The sequence below is a fragment of the Saccopteryx bilineata genome, chromosome 6, assembly GCF_036850765.1.
Source record: "Saccopteryx bilineata isolate mSacBil1 chromosome 6, mSacBil1_pri_phased_curated, whole genome shotgun sequence".
NCBI lineage: Eukaryota > Metazoa > Chordata > Mammalia > Chiroptera > Emballonuridae > Saccopteryx > Saccopteryx bilineata.
In genome coordinates, this window is record NC_089495.1 from 161,907,433 (window position 1) to 161,933,909 (window position 26,477).

The window sequence follows — 26,477 nt, forward strand, 5'->3', positions numbered from 1 at the left end:
CATAACCACAGCTGCTATTAAGACCCTCAAAGGCACCATCTGTGGTTCTAAGCTTGGCCTAGTGACTGAACTCTCTGCCTTATCATCAGAGGGGAGCACAGCGTGGAAACCAAAGGGGCTAAAATTTCAGCGGCTGCCAGACAGCCCAGAGCTGCAGCTCCCAGAATAGCGCAGCCAGGTTCCCGGCAGCCTCGGGCAGCTCTGCAGCTGGGCTTCCGGAGAGGGAGTGGGTCGAGCCCCAAGCAGGACAGGGAACAGCTGGGCCTGGACACCGCCCAGAAGCCAGCTGGCTGGCCTTGCCCTGTGGGAGGCACCATCTCTGATGAGTGTGAGCATGGCTAGCTCCCCATGCCACCCTGGCTCTCCCTCATCACCTCGAGGTCTTGGCTGAGAGTCAGGGGCACCCTCAGGTCTCAGGCGAGGGGGTAGGTCTTCTGAACGCCAGAGTTAACTTTGTTGGTGTCTGGCCAGGTGGGTGAAGAGGTGAGTGGTCCTGAGGGCAGGGTAGGCTGAAAGATGTGACCATAAGGGGCCAGCGGGCACCAGGAGGACAGGGCTGGAGGAGGAAGGGGCAGGGTGGCACACAGCCCTGCCTCAGTCCAGGCAGCTGCCCAGAGCAGCGCTGCTTTGGGGCTGGCTTTTGAAGGTGAAGGGCTTGCTGGGAGAAGGGATGAGAAGGGAGGCTGCCTGCTTGGCACCTGGTTGGATCTGTTACCAGTGTCCTCCCATGTAGACCCTTCATCTATTTACTCCCTCGCAGATATTTATTGAGGGCCTACCGTGGGCACGGCACCCAGGAAACACAAAGATGAATTAGGTACATGTCTTTCCCTTGCAGAGCTTGTGGGGACATAAGACATGTACCTACACGAACATTAATAAGGCAGGAAATGTAAGAGCTCTGTCAGAGATGAGCAAGGGCTGTGGGGCATAGCAGAGGTGTGCAAATCCAGCGGAGCTCAAACCAATGGGCTCTAACTGTGGCAAGTCGCTCAGCCTTTATGAACCTCAGTTTTAAAACCCAGAATGGTTCAAAATGAAGACTATCTGCCTTATTGAATGCATAGGGTTGTAAAGATCAAATATACATAAAAGACACTTTGAACATTGTACAGTGCTATATACAGAGGTAAGCTATTATGAGTATTGCATTATCAGACTGGCCAGTGTTGCCCTGAACTTCTTGGCCTGAAATTCTGGGAGCCAGAGGGAGCCAGGGGTTCAGGACAGCAGCAAGGCTAAGCCTAGACCCTTTCCCTTACAGTAGGCTGATAGTCTCTCTCAGTTCTTGGCCAATCAGCCTAGATACAAACTGCACACTTTTATTGTATAAGGCACTATCATAAAGGCTGCCAGGAAGGATAGGTGTAAAATATCGAGTCCATTCTCCACTGAGCCTATCAGAGTTAGGGAGGCCAGGTATCTATTCACAAGGTGTAATTAATAGTGCAAAGCAGAGAGGGAAAATGGCGACGGAGTAGGCGGATGTTACAACTCCCACCTCCCAGAACCAAAGTGGATTACAACTTACCTTAGGAACAATCATCTTGAAAAACCAACTTTGGACTAAACTAAGAGGAATCTATAACCAAGCATCACTGAAGGAACCACACTGAGCTGGTAGGAAAGGCGGAGATACAGAAAGGGCTGCCTCACTCCCAGGAGTGAGTGGCGGTCCAGAGGGTCTCTTCTGGCGGGGTGGGTTGCCTGGAGAGTTGTGGGTCCTCAGCCACAGGACCAGAACCACAGCTTGGAGCCCCAGAGACTAGAGGAGGTGTACGGACAGTATTTAGCTAAAAGAAGAGCCTGGTTACTGTTTGCAAGAGGGAGACAGAACTCTCAGACCCAGGCTCTGTCTTAAAGGGCCCATGCAGAAAACCTCATTCACAACCACTTACCCGGGGCTCTGGGAGTGGGGAGCACCGAGAGAAGACTGGAGTTGTGAGAGGAGAGTGTAGTCTCAGGGGCACAGAGAGAGACTGTGGGGGACAGCCACCCTGACCCCTGTACTGGGTCACTCCCCAAACCTAAAGTGGACATTCTTCCTGGGAGAACCAAGCCAGCAAAGGGAAACAATTACCCCACCCACCAGAGGCTCTCCTACTCCATTCAGTGCAGAGAGACACTTAGAAGCAGGGGATGCAACAGGGACACTGAGTACTGAGATCTGGGCCCCTCGACAACCTGCTGAGTACCCTCCGAAGGGTGGGAGGGCCTGGCTGTGGAAGCAGCCGCAGTGCTTGGCCCACACTGCAGACTGAGGTGGAGCCCAGCGAGGCAGCCGGCGTGACAGCAGTTGGGGGCAGAGCCCGGAGAGGACTCCTGCGTGCCTGAGGGGGTGGCTCCCTGCAGGGCAAGGCATCCCCTGTGCCAGTGCGGGAAGGACCCCAGCAGGGGGAAGGCGTTCCTCATACCCATGGGGGGCGGAGCCCAGCAAGGCGAGGAGTCTCCCTTGCTGGTGGAGCAGCCCAAGTTGTGGCCCATGAGCCCACACCAGTGCCCGAGTGCCTGAGGAGGTGGAGGCAGTGGGGGACCAGTGGAAAGACCACACTTCAGGAATAGAGAGGCCACAAACACTGGCCAAGAGTAGATAAAAGCCAGTCTAGGAGTGCAGCTGATATTTACAACAGCATCAGGGCCCAGCAGGAGCGGGCACAAATTCTGGATCACCTGTAGCTCCAAGAAGTTTGCTAAGGGCCAGTCAGAAGCAGTAACCCCCACTGGTCTGTGCCAGGTTCTAGCCAGGGAGGTCCAAGGCTGGTACATCCAGTGGCCAGATACGAACAGCATCAGCTCAGGACCTAACAACCCTAGTTAGGGTGGTATCTTAAGGAAAGGCTCCTCACACCTGACCCAGCTAAGACATAGAAAATGCTGACACAAATAGCAAAAAGAGCAGTAGCAGCATACAAGTAGCCCACAGCGGAATACAAACAGCTAAAGCCAACCCAAGAAGATCTAGAAACAACACAACTGAAAGCTGGAGGCAGACAACACCAACCCTATACCCAGCTAGCTACACAAACAACACCATCTAAAGGAGCAGTCTATACAGAGACAAAATGGGAAGACAGAGAAATGCAATTCAAATGAATCAACAAGAGAAATCCCCAGAAAAAGATCTGAATGAGATGGAACTAAGCAAGATAACCAGATGCAGAGTTTAGGATAATGATTGTTAGGATGCTCAAGGATCTTAGAGCAACAATAGATGGACAAAATGAGCACCTAAACAAAGAGATAGCAGGTATCAAAAAGGCCACTGAAATCATAAAAAAGAATCAGACAGAAATGACAACACAATATCAGAAATGAAGACTACACTAGAAGGAATTAAAAGCAGGTTGGATGAAGCAGAGGATCAAATCAGCGATTTAGAGGACAAGATAAGCGAAAGCATGGAAGCAGAACAGCAAAAAGAAAAGAGGATCAAAAAGTCTGAGGAAACTCTAAGAGAGAGCTCTGTGACAACAGGAAGAGAAACAACATCTACATAATAGGGGTTCCTGAAGGAGAAGAGAAAGAACAAGGGATAGAGAACCTGACTGAAGAAATCGTCACTGAAAACTTCCCTAAATTGATGCAGGAAAAAGTCACACAAGTTCAAGAAGCACAGAGAATCCCATTAAAGAGGAACCCAAAGAGACCTACACCAAGACACAGCATAATGAAAATACCAAAGCTAAGAGATAAAGAAAGAATACTAAAAGCTGCAAAAGCAAAGCAATCATCTACAAAGGAGCCCCCATAAGGACCTCTGACTTTTCAACAGAAACACTTGAGGCCAGAAGGAAATAGCAAGAAATATTCAAAGTAATGCAGAACAAGAGCCTACAACCAAGACTTCTTCTTTTTTTTTTTTTTAACAGAGACAGAGAGAGAGAGTCAGAAAGAGGGATACATAGGGACAGACAGGAATGGAGAGAGATGAGAAGCATCAATCATTAGTTTTTTGTTAAGACATCTTAGTTGTTCATTGATTGCTTCCTCATATGTGCCTTGACCTTGGAGCTGCAGCAGACCGAGTAACCCCTTGCTCATGCCAGCAACCTTGGGTCCAAGCTGGTGAGCTTTGCTCAAATCAGATGAGCCCGTGCTCAAGCTGGCAACCTCGGGGTCTTGAACCTGGGTCCTTCACATCCCAGTTTGATGCTCTATCCACTGTGCCACCAGCTGGTCAGGCCAACCAAGACTTCTTTATCCAGCAAGGCTATCATTTAAAATTTGAGGGATAGCCCTGGCCGGTAGGCTCAGCGGTAGAGCGTCGGCCTAGTGTGCGGAGGACCCGGGTTCGATTCCTGGCCAGGGCACACAGGAGAAGTGCCCATTTGCTTCTCCACCCCTTCGCCGCGCTTTCCTCTCTGTCTCTCTCTTCCTCTCCCGCAGCCAAGGCTCCATTGGAGCAAAGATGGCCCGGGCGCTGGGGATGGCTCTGTGGCCTCTGCCTCAGGCGCTAGAGTGGCTCTAGTCGCAACATGGTGACGCCCAGGATGGGCAGAGCATCGCCCCCTGGTGGGCAGAGTGTCGCCCCATGGTGGGCGTGCCGGGTGGATCCCAGTTGGGCGCATGCGGGAGTCTGTCTGTCTGTCTCTCCCTGTTTCCAGCTTCAGAAAAAAAAAAAAAAAAAGAATTTTAAAATTTGAGGGATAAATAAAAAGCTTCCCGGACAAAAACAAACAAACAAACAAACAAACAAAAAACTCAAGGAATTCATTACAACCAAACCAATGCTGCAAGAAATTTTAAGGGACCTGTTGTAAACAGAACAAATGGGGAAAAAATCTAGTAAAAGAGGAATGTAGATTTAAAGAATAAAATGGCAATAAACAACTATATATCAATAATAACCTTAAATCTAAATGGATTAGATGCTCAAATCAAAAGATATAGGGTAGCTGAATGGATAAGAAAACAGGACCCGTACATATGATCTCTACAAGAGACCCACCTCAATACAAAAGATACAAAGATACAATACAAAAAATAAAATGTGATACATGAAAATAAAAGTATAGAAAAAAATATTTCATGCAAATAGAAATGGAAAAAAAAAGCTGGGGTAGCAATACTTATATCTGACAAATAGACTTTAAAACAAAGACTATAGTAAGGAATAAAAAGGTCACTACATAATGATAAAGGGAGCAATCCAACAGGAAGATATAGCCATTATAAATATCTATGCACCTAATATAGGAGCACCTAAATATATAAAGTAGATTTTGATGGACATAAAGGGCGAGATCAACAGCAATACTATAATAGTAGGGGATTTCACCACCCCACTAACATCACTGGATAGATCCTCAAGAAAAAAAAATTAACAAAGAAACAACAGCCTTAAAGAATACACTAGATCAACTGGTTTTAATAGATATCTTCAGAACCTTTCACCCTACAGCAGCAGAATATACATTCTTTTCAAGTGCTCATGATATATTCTCTAGGATACACCACATGATAGGACACAAAATGAATCTCAATAAATTTAAGAATATTGAAATCATATCAAGCATCTTCTCTGATCACAATGGCATGAAATTAGAAATCAACTACAATAGAAAAACTGAAAACACTCCAACATTTGGAAACTAAATAGCTTGTTATTAAATAACGAATGGGTTAACAATTAGATCAAGGAAGAAATAAAAAATTTTCTTGAAACAAATGAAAATGAACATACAACAACTCAAAATTTATGGTACACAGCAAAAGCAGTATTGAGAGGGAAGTTACAGGCATACCTTAAGAAGCAAGAAAAAGCTCAAATAAATAACTTAACCCTGCATCTAAAAGAACTAGAAAATGAACAGCAAGTAAAGCCCAGCAGAAGTAGAAGGAAGAAAATATCAATAATAAAGCTCAGAGCAGAAGTAAATGACACAGAGGCTAAAAAAAAACCATACAGAGGATCCTGAAACCAAGAGCTGGTTCTTTGAAAAGATAAACAAGATCGATGAACCTCTAACCAGACTCTCCAAGAAAAAAAGAGAGGGAGGACTCCAATAAATAAAATTAGAAATGAGAGTGGAGAAATAACAACTGACACAGCAGAAATACAAAGGATTTTAAGAAAATACTATTAAGAACTGTACGCCAAAAAATTAGACAACCTAGGTGAAATGGACAAACTCCTTGAAACATATAATCTTTCAAAAATCAATCTGGAAGAATCAGAAAATCTAAACAGACTGATTACAACAAATGAGATCAAAACAGTTATCAAAAAACTACCAACAAAGAAAAGCCCTGGGCCAGATGGCTTCACAAGTGAATTCTACCAAATATTCAAAGAAGAACTAACTCCTATCCTTCTCAAGCTATTTCAAAAAACTCAAGAGGAAGGAAGACTTCCAAGTTCCTTTTATGAGGCAAGCATAATTCTGATTCCAAAACCAGGCAATGACAATATAAAAAAAAACTATAGGCCAATATCCCTGATGAATTTAGATGCTAAAATTCTCAACAAAATATTAGCAAACCAGATCCAGCAATACATGAAAAAAATCATACATCATGATCAAGTGGGATTTATTCTGGGGAGGCAAGGCTGGTACAATATTTACAAATCAATCAATGTGATTTATCACACAAACAAAAGGAAGGAGAAAAATTACATGATAATATCAATAGATGCAGAAAAAGCATTTGATAAAATCCAGCACCCATTTATGATAAAAAAAAATCTCAGCAAAGTGGGAATACAGGGAACATACCTCAACATGATAAAAGCAATCCATGACAAACCCACAGCCAACATCATACCCAACGGGCAAAAATTAAAAGCAATGCCATTAAGATCAGAAACAAGGCAGGGGTGCCCCCTTTCACCACTCTTATTCAACATAGTTTTGGAAGTCCTAGACACTGCAATCAGACAACAAGAAGAAATAAAAGGCATCCAAATTGGAAAATAAGAAGTAAAACTATCATTATTTGCAGATGATATAATATTGTATATAGAAAACCCTATTGGGCGTGCCGGGTGGATCCCGGTCGGGCGCATGCGGGAGTCTGACTGTCTCTCCCCGTTTCCAGCTTAAAAAAAAAAAAAAAAAAAAAAAAAAAAAGAAAACCCTAGTCTCAGTCAAAAAACTACTGGACCTGATAAATGAATTCAGCAAGGTGGCAGGATATAAAATTAATATTCCTAAATCAGAGGCATTTTTATAAACCAACAATGAACTGTCTGAAAGAGAAATTAAAAAAACAATCCCCTTCACTATTGCAACAAAAAAAATAAAGTACCTCGGAGCAAATTTAACCAAGGAGGTTAAAGACTTGTATTTAGAAAATTATAAAACATTCATAAAAGAAATCAAGGAAGATACAAACAAGTGGAAGCATATACCCTGTTCATGGATAGGAAGAATAAACATCATTAAAATGTCTATATTACCCAAAGCAATTTATAAATTCAATGCAATTCCTATTAAAATACCAATGACATACTTCAAAGATCTAGAACAAATATTCCAAAAATTTATATGGAACCAAAAAAGAACATGAATAGCCTCAGCAATCTTGAAAAAGAAAAATAAAGTAGGTGGTATCACACTTCCTGATATCAAGTTATACTACAAGGTCATTGTACTCAAAACAGCCTGGTACTGGCATAAGAACAGGCATACAGATCAATGGAACAGAACAGAGAACCCAGAAATAAACTCACACCTTTATGGACAACTGATATTTGACAAAGGAGGTAAGAGCATACAATGGAGTAAAGACAGCCTCTTCAACAAATGGTGTTGGGAAATTGAACAGTTACCTGCAAAAAAATGAAACTAGACCACCAACTGACACCATTCACAAAAATAAACTCAAAATAGATAACAGACTTAAATGTAAGTCGTGAAACCATAAGAATCTTAGAAGAAAACAGGCAGTAAGCTCTCCGACATCTCTCGCAGCAATACATTTGCGGATCTATCTCCAGGGCAAGTGAAATAAAGGACAGGATAAACAAGTGGGACTACATCAAAGTAAAGAGCTTTTGCACAGCTAAAGACAATATGAACAGAATAAAAAGACAAACCACACAATGGGAGAACATATTCGACAATGCGCCTGATAAGGGGTTAATCAAAATTTATAAAGAACTTATAAAACTCAACACCAGAAAGATAAACAATCCAATCAAAAAATGGGCAAAAGAAATGAATGGACACTTCTCTAAAGAGGACATACAGATGGCCAATAGGCAGATGAAAAAATGTCCAACATCACTAATCATTAGAGAAATGCAAATTAAAACCACAATGAGATATCACCTCACACCAGTCAGAATGGCGCTCAATAAGTGCTGACGAGGATGTGGAGAAGAGGGAACCCTCCTGCACTGCTGGTGGGAATGCAGATTGGTGCAGCCACTGTGAAAAACAGTATGGAGATTCCTCAAAATATTAAAAATGGAACTGCTTTTTGACCCAGCCATTCCACTTTTAGGAATATATCCTAAGAACACCAAATTACTGATTCAAAAGAAGAAATGCACCCCCATGCTTATGGTAGCATTGTTTATTATACAATAGCCAAGATCTGGAAGTAGCCCAAGTGACCATCAGTGGACGAGTGGATTAACAAGCTGTGGTACATATACATACACAGTGGAAAACTATGGGGCTATGAAAAAGAAGGAAATTACCTTTTGCGACAGCATGGATGGACCTGGAAACTATTATGTTAAGTGAAATAAACCAGGCAGAGAAAGAAAAATATCATATGACCTCACTCATTTGAGGAATCCAATGAACAATGTGAATTGAGGAACGGAATAGAGACAGAGGCGGGATCAAAGGAACCGGAGGGAAAGCAGACAGAGGGACAGGGGATGAGAGGATGGGATCAGAGAAAGAGATTGATGAAATTATATATACATAACAGTTATAGAGAGCAGAAAGGCAAGGGGAAGAGGGGAGGGCTTTGGGGAGAGGGGGGCAAGGGGGATGTTGAGGGGAACACGGGGGTGGGGGGTGATATATTCAGTGGGACACTTGAATCTATGTAAACACAATAAATTAAAATCAATAAAAAAAATAGTGCAAAGCAGTGCTGGTGGGGACTCTGGGAGAGCAGAGGGCTATGGGGTGGGGTCATCAGCAAAAGCTGCTGGGAGGCGTAGAGGGTTGAAAGGCAGACTGATTCAGAGAGGCTGAAATGAGGGGCGTCCTGGATTGAGAGAAGGACATGAGCAAAGCCACAGGAAGGCAGTGCGGTGGCCTGACTAGGAGCTGACCTCTCAGGCCAGAGTGGCCACTTCCTGTGGGGAAGAGATGAGGCTAGAGCCCAGGGTGAGAGCCGGTTGCAGAGGCTTTGAATGCCAGGCCAGGGAGCCTGGTCTTTTTACTTAAAGGTAATGGGAGCCAGCCAAGGTGTTGTGAGCAGAGTGCTGGGTCAAGTCAGAAATGTCCCACAGTGCATGGCGGTTTGCAGGGTGACTGGGGTTATGCCCACCTTGACATGTTCTCAAATCAGGGATAAGACTATGGGAAAGTAAGGTAAATGCAGCACTGTCTACATATTTTTTCCCGGGGCGGGGGAAGGACGGACAGGTTGAGAGGCCTAAATCCTGAACCCTCAGCTTTGACCCTGGTTTCTAGAGTCACTCAGTCTGTTGGTGGAGGTTTGTCCAGACCTGGGCAGCTCAGAATATCCAGTCTTCTTCTTCCACAGGGAGTTGGTCAGTGGCCACTGAGCCATGGATGGGGGGGAGGGGTGTGGATGGGCTCATCGTCAGGTGACATTCCAGCAGGCTCTGCCAAAAAGGCCCACTTCCGGGTACAGTTCCAGAGGGATCATCCATGGGCGGCCGGTTGTGGTGAATGAGTGTTTAACACACCTCACTCTACCCCCTGGCTTTCCGCCTCTTAAGGGGCCACCTTGGTATCTGGATCCTCTCAAAAAGCCAGATGGCACCTGCTATTCCAAGCAGGCAGTCTCGTGAGCCCAAGAGAAAAGGACACATAGCCAGACCCTGTAGGCTGGGCAGTAACCAGTTAATCGGGGTCCAGGGCAAGCAAAGGGCAAATACAAACTGTTTACCAGCACAAGACTCCAGACACCTACCTGTCAGGGAGCCAGAGCCCCACCCTCAGCTTTGCAGGAAGCTATTTTCACTCCATTGGGCCCCATCGGCAAGACCAGGGGCATTCCACCCCCTGGGAAGTGGGCCTCCTGCTCCCCAGAGGAAGTGGCTCCTGCAAGCTGAAACTGCTCTCCAGGACTCCTGCTACCCAGGCAAAAGGGAAGTCCCTGCACTCCAGGGAGGTCCAGGCCCCCAAGCAAAGCCCCTACCCTGGACTGTGAATGCAGCGTTCTTCTGGTGCAGGAAGGCAGTTTCTCCAGCAGGCACTGAGGCTGGCCTGCTTCCCAAGAAGGCCAGGTACTGGTGGGCAGGGCAGGTTCCAGCAGGTACAGCGCTGCTTTCAAGGCCCCTGGTGTGAGGGGGAAAGTCAGCAGTGGGCTATCCTCCAGGGGCTGTATCTCAACTTTTGCTGCCATTGTTTGGATCACAGAATAATGGGTCTGCCACGTGCCAGGCTCTGGGCCAGATGCCAGGCACAACAAGAAGTGAGACATGTCTCTGCTCTTGAGAAGGGCCCGATCTAATTGGGGAGACAATATAAAAGGGTGATTAAGATACACTTGGATCAATGACATGTAAACAAACGCATAACAGGCCAGGGGGCAGCAGGGCAGCTCACACGATTCTTTCTGGGGAGGGGGAGGACAGCTCCGCAGAGGAGGGCCACTGGAACTGAGCTTGGAGGCTCCATTTAAAATTTTGGTCCAAAAAAATTGGGGGAGATGGGAGGGAAAGGATGTTGGAGGTAGAAGGAACAGCACAGGTGAAGGCCCAGAGCAGGCATGGCAAGGCTATGCTGATAATAGTAAAGTGGAATCAAAAGAATGCTGGAGAAGCAGCTTTTTTATAAGTTTGGGTTAACAACTGTTAAGACTTCCTAACTGACAGGACTAAGGCTCAGAGGGGACGAACTAGGAACAAAGAGGCTGACTGTTCGAGGAACATTCTAGACACAGCTTAATGAAGACTTTACAACAAGATGTGGGGGTAGCGCCATACCAATTTTACAGTAGAGAAAAGTGGGGCTCAAAGAGATGAGGTGACTTGCCCAGGTCCCACAGCTGTCAGATGGCAGAGCTGCTCTTGATCCCTGGGCCTTTTCGGTACCTTAGACAGCTTCAGGTCCAAGAAGGGAGTCTTCCAATGAATAAACATAGTTTCAATGGGCCAGCAGGAACTCTAGCACCATATTAGAGGAGGGAGGGAGACTGACACTTCTCTACAGTTCATTAATCCAGGATCCCTCTAAACCCCAAGCGGGCAGTATCCACATGGGACCACTTCTCGGTTTTTTAAAATAAATTATTTTTATTTATTCATTTTAGTGAAGAGAGAGAGAGAGAGAGAGAAGGGGGGAAGAGCAGGAAGCATCAACTCCCATATGTGCCTTGACTGGGCAAGCCCAAGGTTTTGAACCAGTGACCTCAGTGTTCTAAGTTGATGCTTTATCCACTGCAGCACCACAGGTCAGGCTGGGACCACTTCTCAAAGTGTTATTTTTTAGTGAAAATGGGAGTTTATCAGGCTTAGATGCCCATGGGTTATCATAATGGGTGAAGGGCATTCAGAGGCACAGGTGACTCTATAGTCTTGGAAAGCAATAGCATCTCCCACAGAACTTCCCTTTCAGCATTTCCAGGCCCTGTGACCCACCAGCACCCACTGCCTGACACACAGGTGCCGGGTGGGGGTGAGGCTCTCAGCACTCCCATCTCCAGTCTCCCCACCTCAGATCACAGGCCCCAGGAAACTAAAGCAGAGGGCTCTAGGATCCCTGGTCATCTGCTCAGAGGGCCTTGCTTTGTTCTGAAGGCAGATCATGTTTCGGAGTGAGATGGGGAGAAAAGGGAACAAGCAAACAGTTCTCAGAAAACTGCCCTACATTTCCGCTGCTATCTACCGCGCAGGGATAGCTGAGGCCAGCGCCCAGCTGCTGTGGGGTCCCTGCCTCTAGCCAAAGGGGATACTCCAACCTTCTCCCTGCCTGGCCCTATAGAGCAGGGGAAGACTTGCTTCTTGGGGGAGGTGTCTGTAGGGTGAAGGGGTTCCCAAAGCTTGAAAGCAAACTGAGAGGGATCCAAATTCCTCTGTCTTCCAGACCACTCTCTGAATTGGCTTGTCACACATGCTAATAAGTGACCCCTCCCAGCAAACTGATGTCCACATCAGTAGCCTTCTTAAAGCAACTACAGCACAAGGACAGAGGGTCTTATCCATCTCAGGCTGCTCCTCCTTTAATGATGGGCACCCAGCTGGCTGGACCTTATCAGCTCCGCACACCCTCGCATGCGGGTTCCCTGAGTCGTGGGGTGGAGGGGGGTGGAGTTAAGGCAGAGATACCAAAGGCACAACTCTGCAGCAGAATGGCACTCTTTCGCTTCATATTTAAAAGTACTGAAACAATTCAATCTTCGTGTCCCAGCCCAGCCGGCAAGGGCAAAGCAAGAAAGCGAGACAGGGTTCTAGAAAACCTGGGCCCCACCGCCAGCTCCAGCCGCTAAGCAAACATTCCCTCCAGAACGAAAAGCCGGTGTGCGAGAGGGGAGGAGCCGGCCTGAGGTTTATCGCTCCTGCTGCTCGAAGTGATTCACCGAGTTAGGCTCCTGGTTGTCGTAGATTGAGGCACGCAAACAAACAGCCCAGGAGGTACACCTCCCCCCACCTGGTCCCCGCTCCAGCCCGAGACCAGCTGCCCCTCTCCTCCCCCTCTGCGCCCGTTTCCTCCCCCCTCACCACCCCCTCCCCCGGCGCTCCAGGTTGAGCAAACACGCCCAGCCACCGACTGGCTCCGGCCGCGCGCTTCTGGCGATCCCCCAGGCAACTCGGAGTCACGAGACCAGCACCCCAGAGACCCGGCGCCCTGCCCTCCCTCCGCGTCCCTTAGGCCCCGGCCAGGCCCAACAACCTCTACCTTCCCGGTGCGCTGCGGCCCCACCGGGCCTCCCGCGCTTGCTAACTAGGCCCCGCAAGGCTCCGGGGACAGCGCAGCCCACTTCGCGCAGAGCCTGCAGCCCTGGGGGAAGTCAGGCTGCCTCTTGTTTACTGGGCCGGGGAGGTCCGAGCCTGGATTCGCTTCCTTAATTTTGCGGTTCCCTTTCTGCGGATTCCTGTGGCGGGAGGGGAAAAGGTGGCAACCACTGATCCACCCCGGGGCAGGGACTGGAGGTGGGGCGTGGAGAGGGCCCAGGTTACCCGAACTCGTGGAAAAGTCCCTGGGCGGTGGGAGGGGCCGGACCCGGAATTAGGGCCGACGCGTTGCTGCGCAGAGTCCTCCAGGGCCGGGTTAAACACTGTACCTAGGGGAACAGAAGGCTAATTAGGACAAGTCCGAACAGGGAACGGGGGCGCGGGGAGAGGAGCGCGCGCTCAGAGTTGGCTCGAGTCTGGGCTGGTCCTTGGAAACACAAGCACGGATTAGTCAGGTTCAAGGCGACGTTTGCTCACAGTCCCGAGTGGTTTTGAGCTCGGTCCACCGTATTAGGGGTGCGCACAGTGGTGTTACCACGCACACTTCATGGCCCGGGTGTTGGGTAAAGACGCGCATGCAAAAGGCGAACACTCGGTGTGTGGTGTCCACATGTGCAAGCTCAGGGAAGGGAGGGGGCACAGAAAGCGTGACAAAGGTGGACTTTGTGTCTGAATATGCTTCTCGCTTCAACCCGGAGAAGCGAGCTGTGTCCAGCGTGTGTCTCACGGGAAAGCCAAGACAAAAGTGACAAAGGCTATGTGTCCACCACGGAGAGACGCACTAAGGTGGCCCCTGCGCGTGTCTGAGCGCGCGCTGATACATTGGGGAGAAAGAGCCCGCCCTCGAGGTGCTCTGGGATGCACCCATACGGCTTTTGGGAGAGAAAGCCGAGTCCAGAAACTGAGTGCGCGTGAGTATGCGCGCGCCCGCGTGCGGGGGCGTGGCGGTAAATAGCAACAACCCCACTGGCAAGCTCCGCCAGAAACTCCAATCTCTCAACCCGGCCTGAAAGTGCGACTCGCCGGAGCCTGGAGGTGAGTTGGAGGGGGAGGGCTGGGCAGGCTTTGTTACAGTGTAAACCGATTGCACATACCTGGAGCTGCGGTTGCCCGATAAGCGCCTGAATGGATGTGATGTCACGGTGATGCAGGCGCCGGCCCACTCTCGCCGAGAGAAAGGAGCCGAGCGCGGGGAGAGGCCAGCGTGAGAGCGAGCGACCTAGCTCGGCTAGCTCAGTAGCGGTCCGGGGAGAGGCAGGTCCTGCGCCCGAACCCCCGCCCGGGTCTAGCCACCTTAGGCCAGGGCTGGGCCTGGCCCCGCGCCCTGCGCGGAGTCCCTCCCACCTCCGCCTGCGCCTCGCCCGGGGCTGGAGTTGGCCCCAAACCCCGCGCCGGAGCCGGGCCGGCTGCGTGTCCCAGGTAAGGGCTGCTGCCTTCCCTCTCAGTGTCCTTCCCTTGGCCGCCCGGAAGAGTCGGCTTGTGGTAGCCGGGAGTGGACGAAGGCAGAGAACCGGGGGCAGAGGACGCCGCTCCAACTCCGCTTGGTCTCAGAAACTTTTCAAACAGGACCTTACTAGGGACTGGGGGTGGGGGAATCTTAGCGCGGCAGCTCCGAGTGAAGGGGGGGGGGGGCGGGGCGGCGGAGAGAACTTCACAGTTGGGGGCTCCAAGGTGTACCCCTCCAACCCCACTACCTCTCTGTTCGAGTCTTCCTCAATACGACTTGTGAGCAGTTGTCCTTTCTGCTGCTGCTCGCTGTGGTGCATGGGGAGGGCTGGTTTCTGTGGCCGGAGGAAACGGGGGAGAGGCTGGCTGCTCTAGCTCCTGTTCCGATGTCCAGGGTAGCGTCGGTGTAGACCCAGTGGGGGCGTTGAGGGGGGGAGCACTCCATCTTCCCGCCTGAAGTTTGGGATTTCAGACGGTCAAAGAGCCTCTACTTGTGGCAGCGTGGCTTCTAGGTCCCTTCCCTCCTCCCCTCACCCTCAAGGCTTTTCCAGGGCCCTTTCTAGCCTTAGAGATGGAGTAGGGCCCCCTCCACCCCCAGGCTGGCGGTTTTACACTCAGGAAAATCCAGTCACTTAAGAACTCTACAGTCTTGATCCTAAAGCATAGGGACCAGAATATGTGGAAATAGGGTTTTGTGCTCTTGGAGTCTGCGTTGTTTCCTGCCCCTGTCCCACCTTAAGCCTTAATGGGTGGCTGGGGACAGAGAATGCTATTGACGGGTGGGGCACATTCCAGAGTGATGTTTCCAGAGCAGACCCTTGGACTGGGGACTTCCAAGTTTCTGAATGCTTTTGGCCCGAAGGCACACCCTTGGTGTGGAGGTCTAGGCTGAGGTCCCAGGACTTCTGCCCTCCCCCCTTCAAACCCCCAGCCTGGGCACTGAGGTAGCTCCTTACAGGCACTGAGGGGTCCGAGAGGAAGAAGGAGATGGATGGGAGAAGGGGCAGAGGTAGGAAGGCTGGCAGTGGTACATCCATCTCTCCTGACAGGCTGCCGAGTGGTGGCAGATGGGGAGGAAGGAGGATGCTCTGGCATTCCTGGTGAGCACAGGTGCCTCCAGGAGGGAGCTCTCAGGGGTCACAGCACCCTCAAAGGGAACCTGGCTGTGGTCTGTATCTCTCTACTCCGGAGCCTGGGAGACAGATCCGGTTGGGAATGTGAAGCCCAGGTGTTCTTTTCAGGATGGTTCCCAGGCCTTTGTGTGGTTAGGGGTGGGGGGAGTTGGTTACTCTGGAAAAGTGAGAGGGCCGGGCTGCCTCAGCCTTACTGGGTGAGGCCAGTCTAGGCTGGCTGGGCCTTGAACCCGCTGGCACGCCTGAGGCCTCTCTGCTCCCGCAAGAGGAAAAGAGGGCAGAAGGAGATCTGGAACTGGATTGGGCTGAGTAGCTAGACCTGGGGAAAGGCTGGTTTCAGAGGTGATTAAAAATATTTGTATGACTGATTCCAGGGAGGTGAAGCAAAAGGGCCCTTTTGTCCAGAAAATAACCTGAGGCAGGGGCTGGGTTGCAGCCATGGTGTGCAGGAAACGCGTGGGTTGGGAAGGGAGGGTCCCCCTCGTTGGACCCACTGAGAACCTTAAAGCAGAAGATGTGACTCCAAAATGAAGGAGGCAGGGCTGGGATGGGAAGAGGTGTGCAGAGTCCCCAGGGGACAATTCAAATGCCTGCTCCATTCAAGGCACGGCGTTCAACTCTACAGAGGATGCACCTTGTTCGCTACCCTGCCTCAGACCGTAGAGCCTGGTAGGGGAACGTGAGCATACAGGATCCTAACAGTCAGCTCTCAGAAGACAGCCTGGAAGCGCTGGGTCCATTTCGTCCAAGTTCTTTCCCCCTCCACCATTTTAAAAGGTGGCATCAGCTGACTGGCTGATTTTGGACTCCTGGAGGTGAAACTCTTCTGAGTTTTCCTTTATTAAGTCTCTTGCTGGCTTCCAAGGGGTGGCTGTCCTAGACAGTGGACAAGAGCCAGGTCCAGCCAGCCCAATTTTCCCACCCCAGTCAGTGTATTCTTGTCCCCCCACTAGCCTTTCCATTTACCAGTGAATCAGAGAAATGAGACGTATCAGAGTGGTTTGTTTCATCTGAGGCTGGGACAGTGCAGGGCAGCAGGGCAGCATGTTACCTGGATGGGGAAGGCAGGGCAGGTTCCCGCTTCATTCCTTGGAAGTTCCCATGTTGTTAGAGCCAGCAGAGGCGAGACGTGGAGGGTATGGTTCAGGACCAGCAGCAAAGTTAGGAGGAAACTGGGGTGAGAGCTGGAAGCCTCTCTGTGAGGTGTGCTGGGTTCCAGCAGGGCAGGGGGGGCTCTAAGTGCAAGATGGATAAAAAAGAGTGGCATAGAAGGGTCCCAGGACTAAACGAGACCTGGCTTGGTGTTTTTTATCAACGTGGCTGTTATGAGGCTTGAACTTGTAGCACAGGCTTAGAATCCCTCCCCTCACACACACATGCATCCTAGCTTTAGATTTTATTTTGGAAAGGCTTTCTCAGGTCTGCCCATATATGGCTTACCTTTGGTCTCAGTCTTTAAATCAGAGGAATGTGACTCAACAAATTGGTTGCCTGTGCTTTGTGCCAGACTCAAATCTTAAAGCACAAACCTGGTTGTGTGCCCCTATTGGGCAAAAAAACGGCCTTTGGTGGCTCCCTATTGCCTATAGAGTAATGCTCCAAACTTCTTCCCTGTAGCATTCCTAATCTGACTTCAGCTGGCAATTTAGTTCATACTTGGTGAACTTGATTAAAGTTCTTCTCTGTTCTGTCTTTCCTGACCGGCTTAGCTGGAAGAACTTCCTCTTGTGTTTCTGTAGCACCTTTCTCTCCAAAATCTGTTCTGTGGCACTTACCTTATTCTTCCTTGTGTAATTTTTTGTAGGCCTATGTTGTCTTTCCTGTTAGATTAAAAAAAAATTTTTTATAACAGTTTACTTGAGCCAAATTGGTGACATGCTGAGTAGCAAGATCTCAAATGCTCCTTCTCCTATTAGATTTTTAAATACCTATAGGTCAGGGACTGTGTTTGTTCCTCTCTGTGTTTTCCAAAGCTCTGAGAACAACTGAACCTTGTCCCATAAAATACCTGGAAATATTTACAGATTGAAATAATTGCCTGTTCTAAATTGGGACTGGACAAGGCAGGTGGCTTGAGAAGCACCTGAAGATGTGTAGGTGCCGAGAGGCTCAGTCTGGGTGGCCGTTCTCAGGGTTTAGCTCCAGATCTCCCAACTGTACCCCAAGTTCTGGCTGCTTTGCTGTGAGCCAAATATTCTCTAAAATGGGATGGAGTGTTTAGGATCCCAGAGCATGTTATCTGTAAATTACATCCTGGAGTGGTTCAGTATTTCTCCTTACCCATTAACCCTCCTGATTCTCTTCTTGTCCAACACTTGTAAATACAGTGTGTGCTTTATTGAGCTACGATTACACACAGTCCCCTGCAAAAGTTTATTTACCTCATAAAGTAAGGGAAACATGCCTTTACATTGGAAGTCAGAAGAGCCTAGCTCTGGTACAGTGCCCGTTATTTAGAAAAACAATAGTAAAATTCAAATAAGAATGCATTTATTGAGTTGATGGGTGATCACTTCCTGAGGTGTATGAATGTCTAATCACTATGTTGTACGCCTGAAACTAATATAATATTCTGTGCCAACTGTAACTGAAAAAAATAGTATAATAATAAAAAAGAGTTAATGGGAAAAGCAAGCTTAATTAAAGATGGGGAGGTAGCTGAGAAGGCTGGGATACCTGAAATATTGTCAAGGGGCATGTAGGACATCCTAAGGGATGTTGAAACTTGATGACCTTTGTTAAGTCCGTTTCACTCGCAACTAGGAGTTGTCTTATTCCTGACTTAGTAGCAGTGGAGAGACAATCTGTATGGACTGAGAGTTGGGGTTTTTGTTTGCCTATTAGAAATTAAGTAACCAGAAATGGCGAGAACCTAAGGAGGTAAACGGTGCACACCACCCTCACCTCAACCCCCCACCAAAAAAACAGGTGGTGGGGAGGATGGATCATGCCATTCCCCGGCGGGCTTCTAGTGGCCACTGTTAGACCAGGAAAGCTTGGCTGTTGTCTTTCTGGAGAGTTCCTGGGCCCAAGAGGTGTTAGTGAACGTATGGAGTGGTTTAAATGTGGAGTACCTGCATTTCATGGAGTTTGGAATTTATAACATATTTTAGAGCATTTAAATTTTTCTGTTCTCCAAGTAAATGCAAAGCCTTTGACTGGAAAACTCACTGATTGGTCTTTAATTTCTCTTAACCCACCGTATTCTTGTGTGTGTGTGTGTGTGTGTGTGTGTGTGTTTCTGAAGTTGGAAACGGGGAGGCAGTCAGACAGACTCCCGCATGCGCCCAACCGGGATCCACCTGGCATGCCCACCAGGGGGTGATGCTCTGCCCATCTGAGGCGTCGCTCTGCTGCAACCAGAGCCGTTCTAGCGCCTGAGGCAGAGGCCACAGAGCCATCCCCAGCGCCTGGGCAAACTTTGCTCCAATGAAGCCTTGGCTGCAGGAGGGGAAGAGAGAGACAGAGAGGAAGGAGAGGGGGAGGGCTGGAGAAGCAGATGGACGCTTCTCCTGTGTGCCCTGGTCGGGAATCAAACCCGGGACTCCTGCACGTCAGGCCAATGCTTTACCACTGAGCCAACCGGCCAGGGCCAACCCACCATATTCTTTACCTTCACTCCATACAGGAAAAATCCAGCTGGTACTAAGAGCAGGGGTTTGGTTTCCTTTGGTAAAGCTGCTGTCCGGGACTGGTCGCATGAGTAGCTAGAGTAATAAGTTAGTGTCCTGGTGTGAATAAAATACATTTTTCTTGCTTTTAGCTATAATGCTTTAAAGTCTTTCATTATAGATTAATTCCTTTGGGTTTTGCATTGCCCTTGCCTGGTTCTTGCTTTTAAAATGTTATTGCTTCATAGGAGAATTTTTGTATTAAGTCATTAACTCCCTAGCTGGGAACTGATTTTACCCTGAGACTTCAGCAGTTGAGCTAGATAAAGAACTCTGGATTCTGAAGTGAAGCCTGGGCACGCACAGGAGGAGATGGAAGCCTGTTACCTGGACGGGGAAGGCAGAAGAGGGAAGTGGTAGAGAGAAGTCAAGGGGAAGTGCTGATAAATACAACTTTTCGACTCTCTTCGTTTTTTGTTTTTTTTTTTTTTCTGGCTGCAAGTTATGCCTGTCACAGCAGCTTGTTAAATTCTCATGGAATGAATGAATGAAGGAATGAATGGATTTAGGGTCGATTCACCAAGGACATAGGCATCACATGGACAGAGTTCAGGGGCGTGGTACGTGGCCTGTTGAACTCTGAAAGTCCCAGATCAAGAGAGGAAGTGCCGAGTGGGCGGCATGCTCGGTTTTGACTTGCTCATAAACCCACTCACCCCCCACACTAGCTGCAAGAGCTCAGGGAACATGTGGACCCAGGTTATGGTTGTGGAGGAGAGGAACCTGAACACCCAATGACGGTTTCTCCCTCTTCCATGGCTAGGAATAGGGACGGCAGAAGGGCTTGATCTCATTTGCCTCTCTGCTCAGTTGATGTGCCTCCCAGGAGTTCTGTTTTCAGGAGGATTCTGACTCCCAGAGGGACAGTCTCGTGATCAGCTTGCACTGTCTGCCCCTGTGCAGGCTCAGGGAAGCTGCTCCAGTGGCAGAGTCGGACTCTGGAAGACTGATTTGGCCTTCTCTCCCTCTGCCTTTAGAGACCCAGTGGGAGCCTGGCCCGGGCGCCAGGATGGCCATCCACAGAGCTTTGCTGACCGACCTGGGACTGCTTCTCTTCCTCTTCCCCTTCCCAGAGGCGCAGGCCCAGAACCATGTCCCGCCTGGCTGCAGCCCGGACCTCAACCCCCTCTACTATAACTTGTGTGACCGGTCTGGGGCTTGGGGCATCATCTTGGAGGCAGTGGCTGGGGCGGGCGTCGTCACCACTTTTGTCCTCACCATCATCCTTGTGGCCAGCCTCCCTTTTGTGCAGGATACCAAGAAGCGGAGCCTTTTGGGGACCCAGGTGTTCTTCCTGCTGGGGACCCTGGGCCTCTTCTGCCTCGTGTTTGCCTGTGTGGTGAAGCCTGACTTCTCCACCTGTGCCTCTCGGCGGTTCCTCTTCGGGGTCCTGTTTGCCATCTGTTTCTCCTGCCTGGTGGCTCACGTCTTTGCCCTCAACTTCCTGTCCCGAAAGAACCATGGGCCCCGGGGCTGGGTGATCTTCACCGTGGCTCTGCTGCTGACCCTTGTGGAGGTGATCATCAACACAGAGTGGCTGATCATTACGCTGGTGCGGGGAGGAGGCGAGGACGGCCCTCTGGGCAATGGCAGTGCTGGAGGGGCCGCAGCCTCCCCGTGCGACATTGCCAACATGGACTTCGTCATGGCGCTCATCTATGTCATGCTGCTACTGCTCTGTGCCTTCACGGGGGCCTGGCCTGCCCTGTGTGGCCGCTTCAAGCGCTGGCGTAAGCACGGTGTCTTCATGCTGCTCACCACAGCCACCTCCATCGCCATCTGGGTGGTGTGGATTGTCATGTACACCTACGGCAATCAGCAGCGGAACAGACCCACCTGGGACGACCCCACACTGGCCATTGCCCTCGCCGCCAATGCCTGGGCCTTTGTCCTCTTCTATGTCATCCCTGAGGTGTCCCAGGTAACCAAGGCCAGCCCGGAGCAAAGCTACCAGGGAGACCTATACCCCACCCGGGGTGTGGGCTACGAGACCATCCTGAAAGAGCAGAAGGGCCAGAGTATGTTCGTGGAGAACAAGGCATTCTCCATGGACGAGCCGGCCTCAGGTAGGTCACAGAGCCCCTCCCACGGCCCCTTGTCTTCCACACCCTTTTCCTGCCAGACAGGCTGGTCTCGAGCAAGGTTCTCTACAGTGTTCTGCCTTAAAGCCCCTACATTCCGTTCTCTTTCTTTTTTTACTTTAGTCATGTAACTCATGAGTATATTTTTCACCATAAAATTTCACATGAAAAACATTACACATGAAACAAAGTTTCTCCCAACTGTTTCCCCAGTTCCACCCCATTCCTTCCTGTCGCATCCCCAGAACTGACCGCTGTGGATTGCTCTTTTATCTCCTCGTGCCTCGGTTTCCTCTTTTGTAAAATGACCCTGCTTCAGAGGATGCTGGTGAGGACGAGTTAATGCAGGCACCAGCACCCGGAAGGTGCTCTGGAGGTATAAGCTGTAGGCCGTGCTGTGTGCGTGTTGCTATTTTATTATTATTATCGGTACCCTTCCAGAACTTGTTTTTCCATTGTGTATATATCTCTAGTCATCTTAGTTTCCCTTAAAAGTCTTTTCAGTTAATTTTATTCTTTTTAATCAAAACACTCAATGCCATATGCCAGTTTAATAAGCAGCACCCACCATCCAGCCGGCTTGTCCCTAAGTTCCTGTCCAGGCTCTTGGTTCATGGGACAGGCTTTCGTGGCAGAGTCCAGCGCTCAGTGGTCAGGCTGGGGGTGCCCCAACAGTAGAAGAGGCAGGAGGGCAGTAAAGCCTTCACAGCTGTGCCAGCACCACCGCCCTGACGGGGAGCAGCTGGGGAAGCAGGAGTGTAGATGGCTGTTCTCTGGGAGACGTGGCCAGGTGAGCCAAGTCTTTCTCTGGCATTTGTTATCTCTGAATCTCACCGGCATTTACTGAGCACCTGCTGTGTGCCTGGTGCTGTGTCTTTCCTGATGTGTCCCTATGCGTGCGTCTCGCATGCTTTCTTAGCTGGCTGGGTACAATCCCTAAAGCCAGAGGCGTGGTCTCGGAGCCCTGCCCTCACCCCCAGACCGTTCTGATCAAGATGTTTGGGGACTTAAGTATTTACCTGCCTGATTGTCAAGTACTCTTCTCTGGTGCCTCTGCTGTAGGTCAGAGTCACAGGGAAAGTTCCAGAATCAGAGAACCAACTCCCTGCCTCTTCCTTGCAAACCAAGATCCCCATAATCTCTGCTTTGGAAAAAGAAGTGACCTTTGTCCTGCCAGGCACCAATCTTTGATCTGCCCCCTGGCGTGGCTCCTGGCATGCACAGATTGGGACCAGTGGAGTGTGCGTGGGCTGGGGTGGGGGGCGATTGAAGAGGTGGCAGGAGACAGGGGCTTGTGGGTAAGTGTTGGGAGGAGTTTCAGCGCCCCCATCCCTGCTTTTACCTCCTGTGTGTTTGTCATTGTCAAATAGCTCCCAGCCGTTGTCCTCTCAAGGCAAACACTTCTGGAGCTGTGAGGGTTTTTTTTTCTTTTAATTTTTTTTTCAAAGTGGAAAAATCAATCGCATATGCCCAGCACTTAGAAGCCCTATGTAGCTGTGGTCGCTTAGCGCTGCGAGACCCTCAGCCTGCAGCAGACATCCACCATGCCTGCCCTGCCGCCCAGCCCACTCTGGGCCTGGGTCGGTCAGCAGGTTTCCTTAGACGCCCTGGGAGCGGCCAGTGGCCTGTGGCGTGGAAGAGGTCGGGAAATCAACACACCAAGCGAGGCTTGGGGAAGTATCCCTGGAGCTGTAAATAGTACTGGACACTTGCCCAGGGGCCTCAGGACAGGATGTGCATTCGGTTCCTGGGGGGGGGGGGGGGCTCTAGGTTGTAGGTCATGGGGAGTCAGCATCCAGTTCTGCCCTAGAGTCTGGGGCTGTGGGGTCTCTGCTGTGTTGACCCCAGCCCCTGGCAGCTGGCTCGTAGTGGTAGAGGCCAGAGCTGGAGGCTGGCCATCTTGGAAGACGGCCTGAAACCCATGTGCCCCCATGACCTCTGGCCCTGGAGGGCGGATGGGGATGTGAAGGCTGCCGACAGGAACATTTTTCTGAAGGGACAGTTGAAGGGGGTTCCCGCACTGCAGGAGAGCCCTGGGCGAAGGCAGGCCGCTACTCGGCTCCCCGTGCATCCGAACAAAGGGGCGCTGGGTTCTGGAGAGGTCCCCACTCCCACAGCCTCACCCCCAAGCCGGCCACCTCTGGCCAGGCTCCCTCCTGGGTTAGATGTTACCGTGCAGCCTCGCCTCCTTTCTCTAGCCCTGGACAGCCTTGCTCTCAGCTGTAAAGGGAGTTGACAGCCCAGCCTGCAAACCTCTCCTGTTTCCTTGCAGCCAAAAGACCAGTGTCACCATACAGTGGGTACAATGGGCAGCTGCTGACCAGTGTGTACCAGCCCACCGAGATGGCCCTGATGCACAAAGGCCCGGTGAGTGGGGTCCCCGAGTCCCCACGACCTTGCGGAAAGCCATGGCTCCCAGCCTCAGTGAGCGGGTGGTGGGGTGCAGGTGGTAGGCAGGAGAAGGCAGGTGTCTCTGTTGGTGCATATCAGCCTCAGGGAACCCAGAGCTCTGGTTCCTGGTGCCCCTTTCCTCGAGTTAATGGAGCCACTGCCTTCAGTCACATTGCAGTGGGACCTGCCCACTCCGTGTCGTTGGAGTGTCACACACACTGCGTGCTGTGGAGGACGCTGAACAGGCTCTTTGAGCTGGCGAGAGCTGCCAGCTTCCCCCTCAGAGCTTAGGGAGGGACAGAGGAGGGCTTCAGCCAGCTGAGTGTCATTCTTGGTGGCTCCAAAGGGACAGAGGACCACATAGCAGGTCTGGGAGGTATTTACACTTCAACCACAGCTGCCTCAGGAGAGGCCCCCTCCCCCTACCAGCAGGCAGCAGTTCTCAACCTCACACCTCCCCTGGGTTCTGGAAACCAGATGCTCCATTAGCCAAGGGAGGGGGTTAGGAACAGGAAGATGGTGGGTTAGATTTACTCATTCCATATATGTTCCTTCTCCCCGGCTGGCAGACACTGTGGAGAGAGGTCAGTGACCTGCCTTGGCAGAATGCTGGGAACAGGAAAGAGGGAGGTCAGCGGGTGGTGTTCTCAGCCCCCTCCTGGTGGGAGCCCTGGAGCAGGGTGAAACGTCCAACCCCAGCCCTATAGGCAGCCAAGATTGCCAAAGAAGCCTCCCAAACATAGGCAGAGTCTGCTGGGCCCCAGCCATCCAGGGGTGGGGAATCCGGAGTAACACAGTGATTCTCAAACTGCAGTCCCCAGACCTGCAGCATTACCATCACCTGGGCTCTTGCTAAAAATGCAAATTGGGCAGTGCCAGTGGTGTGATGAAGCATCTCTTCAGTGACATCACCGTGATAACAGGCTGCCGTAATGGGAATAACCACCTGCAGAAATCTGCAAACATTACTGACAGGCCTTCCGCCCTTCTCTGTTAAACTTTGCCAGCCCCATCCCCGCCCACTAGGTGTGGGAGTAGTTTAAACAGTCCAGGTGATTGTGCTGCACACCCAGGTTTGAGTCAGAGATCACCAGGTGGGTGGCCTCAGGCCCTGGAGCTGCAGGGGTTTGGCGCGGCTCTGTCCCCTGGGATAAGGCAGGTGGGGCCAGGAGTTCACCTTCCCTCCAAGCTGGGAGCTGGGACAGGTGCCTCGGGACCATCTGATCCCCTCAGCTCCATCTCACCCACACAAGAACAGGACCGCCGCAGCTTAAACCAGGTTCCAGGCAGTGAATTTGAGTTTTAAATCTCAAACCCAAAAGCATTCAAGTTTTAAGCCAGCTCAGACTTCTAGATAAGTAATATGTGGGCGTGTCCAGGGCCTGACACAAGCATGTCCTCTGCCAGGCACACTAACAACTAGGATGCTGTTGAGGGTCAAAGGGCCAACGGGGGGATTCGGGTAAGAGTCTCGGAAAAACGGAGGCCAGGGGCTCCAGGCAGATGACAGCTGCTCCATATGGTTCATTGTCCATTGGCCTCAGGGTTTGAGGAATAGGAAGGGACTTGAGAAGAGGCTCCTTCTGAATGGGCCAGCCCAAATGAAGCCCCAGAAGCATCCTCGGGGCCTCATGCACAAGGTCAGAGGTCAGCCCCTCAGTTTCCAGAGGTTCAGTCATCATCCCAGCTGACTGGGGTACGGCTGGGGGGGTAGGGGGAGGAGCGGGGTGTTTGCGCATCTGTGCTGGTGGGACCTGGCTGTGACACCGCCTGCTTTTCCAGCCCGAAGGAGCTTATGACGTCATCCTTCCACGAGCCACAGCCAACAGCCAGCTGATGGGCAGTGCCAACTCAACCCTGCGGGCTGAAGACATGTATGCCGCTCAGAGCCACCAGACGGCTACACCACCAAAAGATGACAAGAACTCTCAGGTCTTTAGAAACCCCTACGTGTGGGACTGAGTCATCACCAGGAGGCAGCGGGCAGATGTGGGGAGAGCCCTCGGGGTCCTGGCCTGGGCCAGGGACTGCCCAGGACCCCCAGGCTCTCTAGTTCCCTGTCCCCCTCAATGGCTCAGGGCTGCTTATGCCTCAGTGGTGAGACCCTCCCTGTTGGCCAGGTTTCGGGTGGGTGTCCCAGGTGCCCCTACCCACTCCTCAGTGTTTGTGGAGTTGAGGATCCAACCCTGGCTTCCTGCCAGGGTCACCTCCAGTGGTCACGCTCCAGCCAAATAGTATTCTTCTTGGGGTGGTGGCCTGCAAGCACCTACATTTTCTGGAGTCTTTGGAGAGATTCCTACAACCTTGAGAGAGTTCACAGGTTCTTTCCGTCCTGGGTACTGCTCCTCTGTGAGGAACAAGGTGCCTAATAAATTAGTTTCTGATTTATTAACCCTTCCTCTGGCAATATCATTTCTGACCCAGCTCTTGGCTTCCAGTGAACCGTTCCTCCGTGGCCTGTGGGTGGCTTCTCCTTCCTTCTCCCTCCCAGTCCAGCTCGTGGGAAAGCTGTGAGTTCTCCTATGCAGCTGACGCCTCCACCCAGGGAAGGATCCAGAAGTCGAGCCTCTGGGCCCCAGTTGCATGTGATCGGAATGAATTTCTGGGTCAGCTCCTGTTTAGGGGGTAGTCCAACATTTGAGCTTGTCTGAAATCAGGTAGCTTTCCTCTGGAACCCCCTCCACTGGCCAGACCAGGGGAA

The 26,477-nt window shown here is 50.7% G+C and overlaps 2 protein-coding genes across 8 annotated transcripts in view; one reads left to right on the top strand and one right to left on the bottom strand.

The window, feature by feature from the left end:
* Nucleotides 1–14,283, bottom strand: part of BTBD17 (BTB domain containing 17) — a 58,494-nt gene extending 44,211 nt beyond the window's left edge. For 4 of the 6 annotated variants that reach the window (XR_010726220.1, XR_010726221.1, XR_010726224.1 and 1 more), the window contains exons 1-2: nucleotides 14,149–14,283; nucleotides 13,280–13,383 (exon numbers count right to left, since the gene is read on the bottom strand). The gene's annotated coding sequence lies outside the window, so the exon portion shown is untranslated. Of the gene's footprint in view, nucleotides 1–10,403; nucleotides 10,608–12,891; nucleotides 13,195–13,279; nucleotides 13,384–14,148 lie in introns of those variants that run through there. The other 2 variants (XR_010726223.1, XR_010726222.1) reach the window with 2 other exon arrangements.
* On the top strand, nucleotides 13,823–26,174 carry GPRC5C (G protein-coupled receptor class C group 5 member C). Of its 2 annotated transcripts, none has more exons than XM_066237126.1 (4): nucleotides 13,823–14,089; nucleotides 20,282–21,370; nucleotides 23,658–23,752; nucleotides 25,559–26,174. In XM_066237126.1, the coding sequence occupies exons 2-4, from the start codon at nucleotides 20,314–20,316 to the stop codon at nucleotides 25,736–25,738; spliced, it is 1,332 nt and encodes a 443-aa protein (XP_066093223.1). In that variant the 5' UTR covers nucleotides 13,823–14,089; nucleotides 20,282–20,313; the 3' UTR covers nucleotides 25,739–26,174. The 2 variants fall into 2 exon arrangements, with proteins under 2 accessions (XP_066093223.1, XP_066093222.1); XM_066237125.1 differs by lacking the exon at nucleotides 13,823–14,089 and adding an exon at nucleotides 14,230–14,473.
* The last annotated feature ends 303 nt before the right edge of the window (nucleotides 26,175–26,477 follow it).

Excerpts from the sequence above, each read along its gene's own strand:
- GPRC5C (XM_066237126.1), top strand. The coding sequence starts at position 20,314 with ATGGCCATCCACAGAGCTTTGCTGACCGACCTGGGACTGCTTCTCTTC. Across the intron at positions 21,371-23,657 it reads CATGGACGAGCCGGCCTCAG|CCAAAAGACCAGTGTCACCA; the intron begins GTAGGTCACAGA and ends GTTTCCTTGCAG. Across the intron at positions 23,753-25,558 it reads CCCTGATGCACAAAGGCCCG|CCCGAAGGAGCTTATGACGT; the intron begins GTGAGTGGGGTC and ends CTGCTTTTCCAG.